General features: G+C 38.5%; 1 protein-coding gene across 12 annotated transcripts in view; it reads left to right on the top strand.

The window, feature by feature from the left end:
• Nucleotides 1-15,117, top strand: part of LMO7 (LIM domain 7) — a 217,928-nt gene that overhangs the window by 158,206 nt on the left and 44,605 nt on the right. For 4 of the 12 annotated variants that reach the window (XM_070408931.1, XM_070408921.1, XM_070408920.1 and 1 more), the window contains 5 exons: nt 1,751-1,949; nt 7,221-7,473; nt 8,394-8,672; nt 10,250-10,969; nt 11,976-12,005. In XM_070408931.1, coding sequence (XP_070265032.1) covers nt 1,751-1,949; nt 7,221-7,473; nt 8,394-8,672; nt 10,250-10,969; nt 11,976-12,005 — 1,481 coding nt within the window. Of the gene's footprint in view, nt 1-1,750; nt 1,950-7,220; nt 7,474-8,393; nt 8,673-8,957; nt 9,150-10,249; nt 10,970-11,975; nt 12,006-15,117 lie in introns of all 12 variants that reach the window. The other 8 variants (XM_070408919.1, XM_070408927.1, XM_070408924.1 and 5 more) reach the window with 5 other exon arrangements.

Raw genomic sequence — 15,117 nt, 5'->3', positions numbered from 1 at the left:
TCACCATTGATGTTTCTGTCTCTCTTTCCCTCTCCCTTCCTCTGTGAAATCAATTAAAAAAAAAAAGATTTACTTAAAATTTTTAATCATTTTATATGATGAGACATATCTAGGTGATACCAGCATTAGGCCCAGCTTCCCCATCTGCTTAGAAATAAGGTACAAGGTAGGTGCTTACATTTTCATGACAGGATGTTAATTCTAACACCAGTTTGTCTGGCTTCCAAAGCGTGTAAAAATCTAGTTCTACTCGACTTTATTGGTTCTTCAAACACTTGTCCAAAAATTCAACTACAGATTGACAAACCCAGCCTTAGCCAAAAGTATGCCTGACGGAGCTGCTGATTATTCATTGTAAATGTTCTTTTGTCGATTTTTTCATATGTTGAGACTGTTTATAATATGCTCATAGTTAGAGTACAACAAATATGTCATCAGATTCAATTATTAAAAATTTCCCGTATTGGCTTTATCTATTTATGTATCTGTTCATCCATCTATGTTTTATTTACTTAATCATTTTAAAGTAAATTGCAGAGATCTCACCCCTAAATACTTAAGTATGCGTGTCTTAAGAATAAGAGTTTTTATTTTTGGTATATGGAAATTCTTCCATATAGCCACAGTATCTATTATACTTAAGAAAATTCATAAATATACCCCATTGTCTAATATTCAGTCCATATTCAAATCTTCCCAATTATCTCCCAACTCTGTTTCATAGCTTTTTTGTGTGGATCATGATTTAATTAAGGCCCACATCTTACGTTTGGTTGTTGGGAATCCCTAGGTTCTTTAAACCATCCCTGTTTTAGTGAAGTCACCTGAAGCTAACATTCCTGACTTTTACTATAACTACAGAGTTACATTCACCATATTAAAACATTAAGAGTTTATTATTCTGTATTAATTCATTAATTAATTATTAATCTGTATCATGACTCTGCTAAGGGCTTTATACATTACTTAAATCCTAATTTTAAAAAATCCAGTTGTATTTTGCTATGTACTTACATAGAGAGATGCTAATTAGAAATACGGATTTTGTTTAAATGCTGTGTGATTTATAAACCTATAGTTATTGACATTTGCCATGTTTTTGTGCACCTCTTACATGAGCCAAACAAATATTTAATTTAGATTCAGGGAAAATATTTTGTATGTCAGCCAACAAGTCTGCTTTTCTTGGTTCAGATCTAGGTTTCTTAATCAATGAAAGTAGATAAATTCTGTGACTTGTATACCTGCTGTACTTGCTCCTCTCTGTTTTAAACTTTTTGTTAAAAAATTTAACTACTTTTTTTATTTAACATATATCTCCTCAGCTATTTGCAGAATGTAGGATGGTTATGATTAATTTGTCTTCTTTTGGATATCAAAGTCCAGTTTGATTTTCTATTTAACTCCATATTTATTGCCAAATAACTCTAGATAATAATTGATTTTAGTATATTAATTTAGTTAGTAGCTTTTCGTATTAAAATGTTTCCCCTTCCTTAATTTTGTATAGATTGTACTACTTTATTAAATAATAATGAATACTTCTTTGTTGTTACATGAGGACCAACTGTTAGTTGTGGGAATGCAGATTTATTTTCTGATTTTTTAAAATCAGATTTTTATGATTAAGAGGAGACCTTGTTGCCTCACCTATCAAATGAAACACAACTTGAGCTATGCAAACAAACAAGTAACGACTGACTACAGTTTGGGATTTTATGCTAACTTATTCTCTAAAAAAATTTTTTAGGCACTTGAAGACTCCAGCTGCCTGAAACGAAGTGGCAGGGACAGTGGGTACGGAGACATCTGGTGTGCTGACCGGGGAGAGTTCCCTGTGCCCCCAGGCAGCCACAGGAGAGAAGATTCATTTGAAAGCTTGGACTCTCTGGGCTCAAGGTCCTTCACAAGCTGCTCCTCTGATATCACGCTGAGGGGTGGGCGTGAAGGTGAGTTGCATTTTTTTTTGGTTAATCCTCACCCGAGGATATTTTTCCATTGATTTTTAGGAGGAGTGGAAGAGAGGGAAAGACAGAGAAAGATCCATGTGAGAGAAACACATAGATTAGTTGCCTCCTGCATGAGCTATGGCCAGGGCCCAGGTTGGGGAGGAGCCTGTAACCAAGGTACATACCCTGGTCTGGAATCAAATCCGGGGACCCTTTGGTCTGCAGGCCTATGCTCTATCCACTGAGCCAAACCTGCTAGGTAAAGTGAGTTGTATTTTTGACTGGCAGTTTATTTGAATTTGTTTGCATGTTAAGAAAAAATTGGGAATGGGAGAGAGTAGAAAAATGAGGTGAAAACTATTGAGGGCAAAAATTTCACCAAGAAAATAGAGACTAAATTGTAATTTTTAATTTTTAAAAATATGTTTTTATTGATTTTTTTAGAGAGGAAGGGAGAGGCAGAGAGAGAGAGAGAAACATCAATGATGAGAATCATTGATCGGCTGCCTCCTGCATGCCCCACACTGGGATCGAGCCTGCAACCCGGGCATGTGCCCTGACTGGGAATTGAACCACGACCTCCTGGTTAATGGACTGACGTTCAACCACTGAGCTACACCGGCTGGACTGAAGAGTAATTGAAAAAAATTTTTTTTCCCTCCCTCACTGTATCACCACTAGAGGGGTAGTGGTTTCAATTTTTCCTTCTTCCCATTTTCTGAGGAGACAAGAGGAACAGTTAACTGTGATCTGTTTTATCAGTGATAATGTATTTGATTATTTTCTCTCCAGATTCAAGGTTAGTAATCTGTGCCTATGAGGCCTATTGACTGGTATATCTAAACATAAAAAAGGTCCTAAAAATTTGTTCTAATTCCTGAGTTAATTTCTTATTTCCCTTCTCTTACTCCCCCCGCAAAAGATTTTAAAAAATTCTCAAGAAAAAGAACTAGACAGACATCATTTTAATGATCTCTAAGAGAAGAAATGATTGATATCTATCATGATATAACATTATGCTAAACTTTGATTAAATAACAATATAAGGATGGTGTTAAAAAACATCTTTTGATTCTGTAAGGGTCAGAGCTAATACAGGACAGAGTAAGTATGAAAGGAGCATGTTAATGAAAGTCATCCTGTTTTGGGGAGAAGACTTCTTTCAAAATGTCAGTGTCCTGGTCAGATCAGTTAATTAAATGCTAAGTCTTACTCCTGTGAATGGTAGGTGGTCTGAGAAATTTCTAAATGTATGCCTCTAGCAATTCAAATTGGACTAGATTGGAACCATGAGTAAAGTTGCTTCAAGTATTTCTGTGCTTCTACCATTAATGTGAAAAAAATTGAGAGTTCGGGTTGTGAGTTTGTACTAGATTGTTAGGAATTTTACTTGTTCATTTTGATTATTATTTTAATATTAAGTGACTTTTCTAACATTTTCATTATAAAAAATTTCAAACATCATCAAAGTTTGGAAGAATTTTCCAGTGAACACCCATGTACCCACCACATAATTCTACCATAACATTTTATTATATCTGCTTCATCACATACCTATCCTGCCTCTCCCTGCATTAATTTATCCATCTTATTTTTTGGAGGCATTTCAGAGCATATTATACTTGCCCTAAATACTTTAGCATGCAGGTCATTAACTAGAGTTCAATCTATTTATTTGTTGTTCTTAGTTAAATTTACATAAATGCAAAGCACAGTGAATTTGCCTTTCAAAAATAAAAATCAGCAAAGTGTTAAGCATGGTCACAAAAAATGGCATTTAAAAACTAACAGTAAAAAATGTGAATGGTGTCCTGACTGGTTTGGCTCAGTGGATAGAGCGTCAGCCTGCGGACTCAAGGGTCCCAGGTTCGATTCTGGTCAAGGGCATGTACCTTGGTTGCGGGAACATCCCCAGTGGGGGGTGTACAGGAGGCAGCTGATCGATGTTTCTCTCTCATCGATGTTTCTGGCTCTCTATCCCTCTCCCTTCCTCTCTGTAAAAAATCAATAAAACATATATTTAAAAAAAAATGTGAATGGCTAGGGAAGAGTTAACCTTTATAATTACTTCTGCAGTTGTTGGCTGTTTGCTATTTAGGTGTGACCCTTTTATAGTCTAAATGAGTATTATCATAGTTTTAAAGAAATGAATCTGATTTATAATTTATCTAAGTAATTAAAGCTGTAAAAACAGGCTGAGCCAAACCGGTTTGGCTCAGTGGATAGAGCATCGGCCTGGGGACTGAAGGGTCCCAGGTTCGATTCCGGTCAAGGGCATGTACCTTGGTTGCGGGCACATCCCCAGTAGGAGATGTGCAGGAGGCAGCTGGTCGATGTTTCTCTCTCATCGATGTTTCTAACTCTCTATCCCTCTCCCTCTCTCTCTGTAAAAAATCAATAAAATATATTTAAAAAAAAACAAAAAAAAACAGGCTGAAATTCTGAACTCATATTACTCTGTCCTGACCAGGGAAGTGAAAACATTTAAAGTTTAAATTTATATCTGGCCAGCAAACAGTGAAAGAGAGGAAGATTGAGGCACGGTGGGAATATGCAGACTTGAGACAGTTCAGATGCAGTGGTCCTGTGGTGTGGACTCCAAGTCTTCTCCGATTCTCATTGGACTGGTGCCTGTCCATGTGACCAAGAGCAGAGGCCACTGTCACTCAGCTTCCTGATCTCGGAAAAGGAGTTACAGACCTTGTTAAAGAGTGTGGAAGTGAAGACTTGGTAATTATAACTAGGGGTCATAAAAAAGCCTGGGGGCCACCAGGTTGATAAACGGTTTTTTGTGTGATTAGTATATTAAAATTCTGCTACCCACCATGTTATAGTCCAAAATTGATGATCACCAAAACTTAGGATAATGTTTTTAGGTTAACAGAATTGCAAGGTCAAATTCCTTAGGTTTATATGAAACTCCCTATATCAAGAATATTTGCCTACTCTATAGAGCAGTGATGGCGAACCTTTTGAGCTCAGCGTGTCAGCATTTTGAAAAACCCTAACTTAACTCTGGTGCCGTATCACGTACAGAAATTTTTTGATATTTGCAACCATAGTAAAACAAAGACTTATATTTTTGATATTTATTTTATATATTTAAATGCCATTTAACAAAGAAAAATCAACCAAAAAAATGAGTTCGTGTGTCACCTCTGACACGCGTGTCATTGGTTCACCATCACTGCTATAGAGCATTGTACTAGACTCAAAAGTAAAAACAATTTTAAAAATTCATAAAATGAACAACATGATGACTATAGTTAACACTGTTATATACCTGAAAGTTGTTAAGAAAGTAGATCCTACCCTAGTTGGTTACGCTCAGTGGATAGAGCGCCGGCCTGTGGACTGAAGGGTTCCAGGTTTCAGTTCCGGTCAAGGGCACATGCCCGGGTTGCAGGCTCTATCCCCAGTAGAGGGTGTGCATGAGGCAGCTGACCAATGATTCTCTCTCATCATTGATGTTTCTATCTCTCCTTCCCTCTCCCTTTCTCTCTGAAATCAATAAAAATATATTTTAAAAAAAGAAAATAGATCCTAAGAGTTCTCATCACAAGAATTTTTTTTGTCTTTTTTTTGTATCTGTATAAGAATGATGGATAACTAAACTTATCCATCATTAACTAAACTTATTGTAGTAATTTTTTTATAATATATTTAAATCAAATCATACTGTATACCTTAAACACATACACTGTTGACCGGCTGGCATGGCTCAGTGGTTGAGCATTGACCTATGAACCAGGAGGTCATGGTTCATTCCCCGGTCAGGGCACATGCCCAGGTTGTGGGCTCGATCCCCAGTGGGGGGCGTGAAGGAGGCAGCCAGTCGATGATTCTCTCTCATCAGTGATGGTTCTCTCTCTCTCTCTCTCTCTCTCTCTCTCTCTCTCTCTCTCTTCCTCTCTCCTCTCTGAAATAAATAAAAATATATTAAAACAAAAACATATATACTATTGTATGTCAATTATATCTCAATAAAGATGGGGAAAATATTCCCAAGTAGCACAATCTCTTTGTGTATTTAAGATTTCACATGTACAAATTTTGGCAAGAATTAAGACATTTCTCTCATTTCCAAAAAATGTACTGTTTATGTAGGAGGTGGTAAAAACAACCGGAGCACCAGATGATTGACCGTAAATCCTCCTGGTGAGAGCTGGTTAAATGTTTCCCATTTTGCTGTTCCTCTCCTTCACCCTGTTCAGGTCTCCTGCTTACATAGCTGTGTGTTAAACCACTTCCTGTAGGCCAGTCTCCCTGTTATTTACTGTAGATTCCTGCCAGGCAGGAGGGAGGAGAGAAGACGGCCTGTAGCTCAGGTTAACCCTGCATGCGCTCTGCTCTGTGTGCTGAGAGATTGCAGTGCTCAGGTAGTCGGCCTGGGTGGGAAGCAAGCCACATTAGCAAACTTTCTTTACTAGTAGAAATACACAGAGGCAGGAAGGAAAAAAGGGCAGGAGCGAGCGACCGGATCTGTAGTAGTGTTCTGTACTTCTTCTCCTCCCGTCTTTAAAAGAGCACATCTATTTAGTTAGTTTTAAGAGAGCAGATTGTATTTGTATGGATCTGACTTTGAGGTGTAGTCTTTTGAATTTGTGTTTAAATGACTTTGTATCAAAAATGTAATTCCCACGGCCACCCTTAGAAAAAGCCTGACTTCTGTGTTCTCATTAAGGTATGAGACTTGACATTCCTATGGGACGTTAGAAGACATTTGGTCCTGTCTCAGACCTAATGTGTGATTCTTGCTGATAGGGGTCTCAGAATGGTCTACCGACCCCCTTTAAGATCTTTTGTGCTTTCTACTTCTTTTTCTGTGTCCTCCCTTATCTCTTACCTCACACAAATTTTGGATGGTTGCATGCTTTATTTTAAACTACTGTCTCTCAAGAATTACTTTTATATCTCATTTTAAGTGTGTTTTATGGACATGTATTGTTAGGTTTTATTGACATGTATTCTATCAACAAATTTGATGAAAAAATTATATGGGCAAGGAGAGTCAAGAAGAAAAGGGTTTCAGCTGTAATTTAGGACGTTTTCTGCGTAGAATGTGCAACAGTGAAAGAATGTACCACAGGCGCCTCCAGTATGCAAAGCCAGTTCCTCCTAATGGATCTTATCGCAACTTCATGACAAATTTCTAAAAATATTTCCTGCAGTTAGCAGTAGGGAAAGACGAAGCAGGCATGCCGTGTGGGTTTCAGCGAGACGAGTAATCTGGAGAATAAAGCCAGTTCTTGTGCCTTTTTATTTTTACAGGTTGCGAAAGCGACACAGATTCTGAATTTACCTTCAGAATGCAGGAATATAATAAAGATGATATGTCCTATCGAAGGATTTCGGCCATTGAACCAAAGTCTGCTTTACCATTCAATCGTTTCTTACCCAACAAGAGTAGACAGCCGTCCTACGTGCCGGCGCCCTTGAGGAAGAAGAAGCCGGACAGACATGAGGATAACAGAAGAAGCTGGGCAAGCCCCGTCGGCACAGAAGCTGATGGGACCTTTCCAAGGTACTGGGATGCGATCTGATGATTGAGCTTTACAATATCCTGTGTTTGCAAATGTGCTGGGATATTTAAATGTGGTAAAAGGAATGGTCCTTAACCTGTATTTCATAGATAATGTTTTAAACTTCATTAATGAAAATGTTTTTTCCCCCCTATGTTTTTAGTCATTCATAGCTTGAAGCTGTTTCTTCCGTTTAAAAATGTCAGCATATGATTTGCTGGTTCTTTTTTTAGATGCCTGACTTTAGCTTTATTGGTATCTTGCAGCTTACTGGGTGACTTATATTATTCCTTGGGAGCTCGGCTGTGCAGCTGCTCCCCCCGCCCAACCCCCTTTGTTGATTTCTCATCAGGTTAGCAGAGCAGTGTGTGACTTTTCAAATCCAGCTTCCTATCAGAAGGAAGCATTCGGTCCCAACAGTGGACCGGATGCCGAGGATGAGCAGAGGTTGCCTTCCTGTAGTTTTGGATGACTTAGCCAACCTTAGATTCCAGGTGAGAAAGAGCCCAGAGAGTTTCATCTCAAAAACTCTCTCTCCTAACTCTTGTTCACACTTGTTTTCTCCTGCTGACCCGGTAGCCACCGGGCTATGCGAACTGACGAGGTCAGAAAAATTTCTCCCGGGGCCAGATGTCCATCCTGTTGATTGTGCTACATAAAGTAATCCCCCAAACTGTTTGCAGTTTGTCTCCTTTTAGCACCGATTGTTATCTTCGGCCCTCGTGTATCAAGCTATTGTTTAATTAAAATGAGGTGCTGTGATACTGCCACAACTTTGTTCTAGGAGCGTTAAGGATGAGAAGGGAAACTAATTTGCTTCATTTGCAGTGGTATAGACTTTGTGAGCCAGGAAGCATGCCTTTTGTGTTCTCTGTCACACGTTGATCATGCAGTATCTTAATTGGTTGGATGTTTTGAACAGTAACGAGAGGAGAACTTGGGGCACACATGTGGAGAGCTGGACAGCAGTACAAGAAACTTCAGACTCCTTCTGTTACTTGGAGGAGGAAGAAGAAAGGACAACCATCCCCGACACTGTAAAGGATGACCTTTATGTGCGAAAGCTAAGCCCCATCATGCCAAACCCAGGGAACACTTTTGATCAGTTTCTTCCCAAATGTTGGATCCCAGAAGATGTGAACTGGAAAAGAATAAAAAGGGAAACTTATAAGCCATGGTATAAAGAATTTCAGGGATTCAGGTTTGTCTTTATGCCTGTTTCTATCAGTCTAGTGTTCATTCAGTGCCCTGGCTGGGTGCGTTCTGTGTGTGCTTTTTATGAAAGAGACAGATTGATTTCCTTCCAACATCTATAGAATCTCTGTAACTGGAAAAAAAAAAAAGTCATTTAAATTTAAACTTTGGGATCTGGATCCTAACAGGTCCTCCTCTATACATAGTCATAGCTTGACACTATTTAGTTATATTTTTCTCCAATTCTTTGTCTTCTTCCCTCTCTCCTTCCTTTCTCTGCCTCATTCCACAGTAGATGGAGCCCAGGCTTTGAGGATGAGGATTCAGGCTCTGACAGAAGCTCTGCCATTCTTAGTAGGATGCAGAAAGCAGAGCGTAGGCTAGACGGCACCTGCCAAAGACGTTCACTCCTGATGGAAGTAGCCAGGAGCACATGGGACACCCATGCAGCCAGGAGAACCAGTGGTGCTTCGGAGGAGCCCAGGTGTACCTGCCTGCATGAGCCTTCCTGCTTGGAGTCTGGCATGCAACACCCAGCCGGCTGCTGCTGCGCCATTAACCTCTGACCATGATGTGTTGAATCATGAAACTATACTCACTTAATATTTAGTATAAAAGCATAATGTATAGCATATTGCTTTCTGTGCAGACACGTAAGCTTGGAAGTCTATAGGATTAAGTATTCTTTAGCATAGTCATGTATAAAATAGTATGGAGTTACATGTGGCATAGCCAGTTCTTTTGGAAAACCATTTCTAAAAGGCCTTTGGAAAAGTGGACCGCCCTAGCTGGTTTGGCTCAGTGGATAGAGCATCTGCCTGCAGACTGAAGGGTACCAGATTCGATTCCGGCCAAGGGCACATGCCTGGGTTGTGGGCCCGATCCCCAGTAGGGGGCGTGCAGAAGGCAGCCAATCAATGATTTTCTCTCATCATTGATGTTTCTCTCTCTCTCTCTCTCTCCCTCTCCCTTCCTCTCTGAAATCAATAAAAATATGTTAAAAAAAGAAAAAGAAAAGTGGACCTAGTTTTACAGTTGTGCTATGTGTGGAGATATAAAGGAAATAACTTTCAGATGGACAGGAGGACAGGCAACTCTGGTGGGAAAATGCAAAGAGAAGAGTCATCAGGGTCTTTTGTACAGCTTCAGAGCATTGTAGTTTTTAAATGTCTGCTTCCTACCAGTGCCTATTGCACACAGTGCTTCATGACCAACTCTAAAACCTTTCAAGATCATTCCTGCATCTCTGGGACGAGAATGAGGTCATTGTGGCTCATGGAATGAGGAAGAGGTGACAGCAAGAGTTGCATTGTATCTCAGGGAGCTGTACTCTCCCAAGTTCGAGCCCTATCACTTGGCCTGCTTGGTGCCCACCTTTCCTGAGCTGTATCCTCTGCTCTTGTTTCTTTAAGTGGTATCCAGGAAAGGCACAGGTGGTGGCATTCAATGCCAGTCTTCCACACGAGTCCTTCCTATGCCCCCTGTAATTAAACAATAATGGCTAGTTGGTCTGCTACCTAATTACCTGTTCTCCTTAATGCACTTAATAAGATTCTCCCTTCCTTTTTCTTTTCTGTGCTTCAGTCCGTTTTTATTACTTCAGGCCCTCCAAACATATTCTGATGACATCTTATCTTCTGAAACAAATATCAAACTTGATCCCACTGCTGGCCCAAGGCTCATAACTCGCAGGAGGCATCTCTCTTATGCACCAGGGTATAGAAGAGGTGACCTTGAGATGTCAGCCCTTGATCCTGACTTAGAGAATGACGATTTCTTTGTCAGAAAGACTGGGGCTTTCCATGCCAATCCATGTGTTCTCCGAGCTTTCGAAGACTTCCGAAGGTTTTCTGGGCGAGATGATCCTGTAGAGCGAGATATAATTCTGCAGTGCAGAGAAGGTGAACTCGTACTTCCAGATCTAGAGAAAGATGATATGATTGTCCGCCGAATTCCAGCGCAGAAGAAAGAGGTGCCTCTCTCGGGGGCCCCAGATAGATACCAACCAATCCCTTTCCCCGAGCCCTGGACTCTTCCTCCAGAAATTCAAGCAAAGTTTCTCTGTGTACTTGAAAGGACGTGCCCATCCAAAGAGAAAAGTAATAGCTGTAGAGTACTAGTTCCTTCGTATCGGCAGAAGACAGATGACATGTTGACCCGTAAGATCCAGTATTGGAAGCTGGGAACTTCTGTGCCTCCCATCAGTTTCATCCCCGGTCCCTGCAGTGAGGCGGACTTACAGAAGTGGGAGGCCATCCGGGAGGCCAGCAGGCTTAGGCACAGGAAACGGCTGATGGTTGAGAGGTCAGAGTGTGTTTCTGCAAGGACTTCGCTTGTACTGAATGGATGGTCTTGTGTTACTTTTCTTGTGTGAGAAAGTGGCATCATATTGCCCGACTGCATGTCATGAGCCATTTTGAAGCATCCTCTAAACATTTATTTTGCTTTGAGAAACCTTTGCACATTTCATGGAAAAAGTGCAATTCCATATTTGCACATCACTGAATCGCCTATTCGAGGCCTGTTTAAGAAAGTCTGTACACAGTCATTGCCTTTGGCCTTAAGGAGAGACTGTGGTACTGTTCTGCGACATGGTGTTTCATGAAAATGTTTTCTGATTACATTTACAGACTTTTATTCTCGTGTCCAGGCGTTTCTGAAACAGTCCGGTTGTAGTTTGGTTTTATGTGTTTCTCATTTTGGAGTGTGTGACTTTTGTGTAAAAATTTCCTTGAAAATATGGCATTGCAAATTTCATTTAACTTGCTTTTGATTTTTGTTTTTGACCTAGGTTTCTTGGACTATAAGTGTGTGAATTTCTAAATTTATAGTTTCAAAGTGTAGTGCAAACTTGATTAAAATGCATGAATATTATTTGCTGTCTGCTAAATTTTACGTGTATGTAATTATGGCCATTTTTAGAATAATGAACACATTTATGTGTTATGCAACTTGATGTTTGATGAATGTTCAGTTTGTTGAACTTTGGGATGGGCAAATGTGATTAGGTTGAATAAACCTAGTAGATGCAAATCTAACTTTTTTATTAGTTCCTGGCAACTAAAAAAGCTTTTTGTTTTGGATTTGTTAGTTCAAGCTAAATCCGGAAACTCTTGATCTTGCTTAATGTGAATTCCTTGAGATATGAGATCAATGAGAATTTGAGACATGATCAAGAATGTGACTGGAAAAGCAACCTTTTGAGATTTGTCCATCTCTTGTTAGACACTTTAAGTTAAAAACGTCGAACATTTAAAAAATAACACACTGGCAGAAATGACTTTTAATTTTTGGTTTTCTGATTTCTTAGACTCTTTCAAAAGATTTATGGTGAGAATGGGTAAGTGTTGTGGTTTGCAGCAAAAAAGAAATCTCTGCACATTGTTTGTCCTTTGTGTAATGTGTCATTGCACTTCTATCCTGGCATGTTACTAAACGTGGATGCTGTGTGCTATGCATGAGATATTAAAATGGGATATTTTTCTTAATTTAGCAACCTAATGGTAGTGTGTCTGAGTGCTCAGTGCATGAACTGCTATATCACAACAATAGAATTGTTTTAATGGTTCAAATTTCAGGTGTTGTTTTTTTTTAAGGAGTTGATTAAAAGTAACAAAAGCACTTACCTGAGATTGAGCATATTTATTTTGGTATTTGATTATTATAATTCTCCTTTCTAGATGTGGGATACTGCATAATTGCATTTTTGAAAAATCTTTGATGGAAAGAGGATGTTAGCATTTACTTTGAGGTTGGAATACATGTGGTTGGCATTGTCTGTATACTCCTACATATGGGGGCTTTCTTAGTTTGGATGGTGAATGCCATTAACGTTCCCTTAGTAGGATTTGGAAACATTCTATGTTAGACTCAAATTAGCCTTCCAAAACTTGCACAAATTAAAATCTTGGTAGTTTCCAGTATTATTGCAAAGACTGTATTTATAACTAATTCTTAATTTTTGTCTGTTTTTTTAATTTTAGTCTCCTGATAGACATAAATATTATAAAAATAACTTTTGGAAGTATTTTCCATTTCCAGAATAGTATAGTTAAAAGTAAATACTACTTTTACTTTTTACTACATACTATCTGTATAGAATCATTTATTCTTAGTAAAAAATAACCAGGTAGCTACATATAAATAAATATTTTCCATCAAACTTTCTTTGATGTTGTGAATCTAACTGCTAACATTTATGAGCAAGAAGAAAACTTAAATATTTTAATCAATCTTTAATCAAGTATCTTAAATTTAAGGCCTAAGACTGCGTAGCTAAGTATCTTTCCCTACTTAATTCATCTCTAAGATTTAATTCATCTCGAAGATTCTCTAGTTTTGATAATTTGATAGTCTAGAGGTCTTAAAAGTTGCTAAAATTGCTGTTTAAAGCAATATAACCATTCTGGATGTCAAAGGTGTAACTGAACCACAGGCACATCATTCCAAGTACTTCTCAGTTGATGATTTTAAAAATCAGGCTCCCAGCCTGTTTTGAATATGCCATGCAAGGACACGTTGTTCCCGCCCCAGCTCCTCAGGTGTTAAAGCCTTCTCATCAGTGAGGATGAACACGGCAACTTCAACAAGATGCTTAAGCACCTGTTCATCTTGATTCATCAAGGCAAAGCTGTTGTAACTTGATGAAAAATCTTTTTGCAGCTTCAAGCATTTTGAGTGATAATTTTCAGAAGAATTTTCATTGGTAAATAAGACTTTATAATGTAAATAGGTTGTTTTTCTCAAAGTGGATACAAGTACCCTGAGTACAAGTCATGTGAGGGATGGAAACATGTACAGCTATTGCAAAGGATACGTTATATAACTGGGTTAAGAAAAGAGAGAAACCCAAATGCCAGGACTCAGAAAGCAAAGGATTTTTCTGGGCTGTCACTAGCAGGAGCGAATGCCTCCTGTAGGTTATTTCAAGACTTGTTTGCCTAGTATAATGTTTGTTATAAAGGCAATTTAGTGACAAGGGAACAACACAAATAAAGAAAGATTGTCTGTAAATTGAGACTGATGAATACTAGTAATGCTTGCCTTGTCAAATAATGGAAAGTAACACAAATACAAATATGTTCTCACAAAACTCAAGTGCATTTTAGGCCATTTGCAATAAAAAATCTATTATATGGTATTCTCGCCCCCCCCCCCCCCCATATTCTGTCAGTTACTGATATTTTTCTTAAAATGATCTGCAATGAAAACAAAAAATTGGATTGAATATAGACTTTTAATCTGGAACTTATTTCATGTTTCTAAAGATGTTCATAAGTGTTTATAAGGATAAAACAACTGATATTCCTGGGTGATATTTCTCTGGACATAATATATGTTACCTAGAAAATCATTATTGTTCAACATCCTATGTTTGAAAAATAATGATGCTTTTCTTTTTTTTTGGTAAGAACCAGGTTAAAGAGAAATGTGTATTAGATTTTGAAATCTTAGATTATTAATTTTTGGCTTGCTTTTTATTTGGCATTTAACACTTGTCACTTGTGTATTTTTAGTAAGACGCTTTGTATGTGGCAGTCATTTCTCACATGTGTGTTTTTGTGTTGCATGGACTTATGCCTTTATGGTCTTGGTGGACGCTCTAAGGACAAATATGTAAGGATATACAGTTATAATTTTGCAATGTGATTAAGCCATTGAATCTGCTGCCAATTATCTTTTTATTGCCAAGACAACAAAAAGAAAGGGAAAATAATGTTGATGTGAATTACTTTCTGGAGATTATGTCCCAGGAAATATTTGACAATATCTGCAGACTTTTTGACTGTCATACTGGGTGAGCTTTTGGGGGCGGGGGGGGGGGGGGGCGGGGGAGGCAGGCATTGCTACTGGCATCTAGTTCCTTTACACCAGGGATGCTGCTAAATGTCCTTCAGTAGGCAGGATAGCCCCAACCACAGATCATTTTCTGGCCCCAAATGTCAATAGTACTTCTGTGGAGAAACCCTGACTTAGACTATAAACCTATAAATGAAAAGTTTCCTTTATATTGGTTACCAATCTAGTTTGTGGCAGCTCTAAAGCCTCTTACCCTGGTTTTAGTATTGATTACCCTTTAGTGAATTCCTGCAACATCTAATGGAGGTATACAGGATAGGGCAAAAGTAGGTTTACAGTTGTTCATATGGGAAATAATACAATAAGTAATAATAGTACAAGAATAAACTCTGTGCCTCACATACTCACCACTGCAGACCTACTTTCGCCCCCCCTGTATTTGGAGGTGCATTAATAAGTATATTTATATCTTCCTATGAAGGTTGGGGCCCCCTAACTTAGTATCATAGAAGTTCTATTTGCCCCATGAGGCTATCAGTGATTTTTATAGTAAGGAAATTTTGCTACACACTGGTCCTTTTTGATCCCTCACTCCTTAGATATTTATCTATAAGTTTTCTGAAATTGAGTTCTAAAATAATACTCATCATAAA

This window comes from Myotis yumanensis, unplaced genomic scaffold (genome assembly GCF_028538775.1).
Source record: "Myotis yumanensis isolate MYYU_CA2020_CCGP unplaced genomic scaffold, mMyoYum1.0.hap1 SCAF_3, whole genome shotgun sequence".
Taxonomy (NCBI): domain Eukaryota; kingdom Metazoa; phylum Chordata; class Mammalia; order Chiroptera; family Vespertilionidae; genus Myotis; species Myotis yumanensis.
The sequence above is the reverse complement of the archived record's forward strand: the minus strand, read 5'-3'. Positions and strand labels throughout refer to the sequence as shown.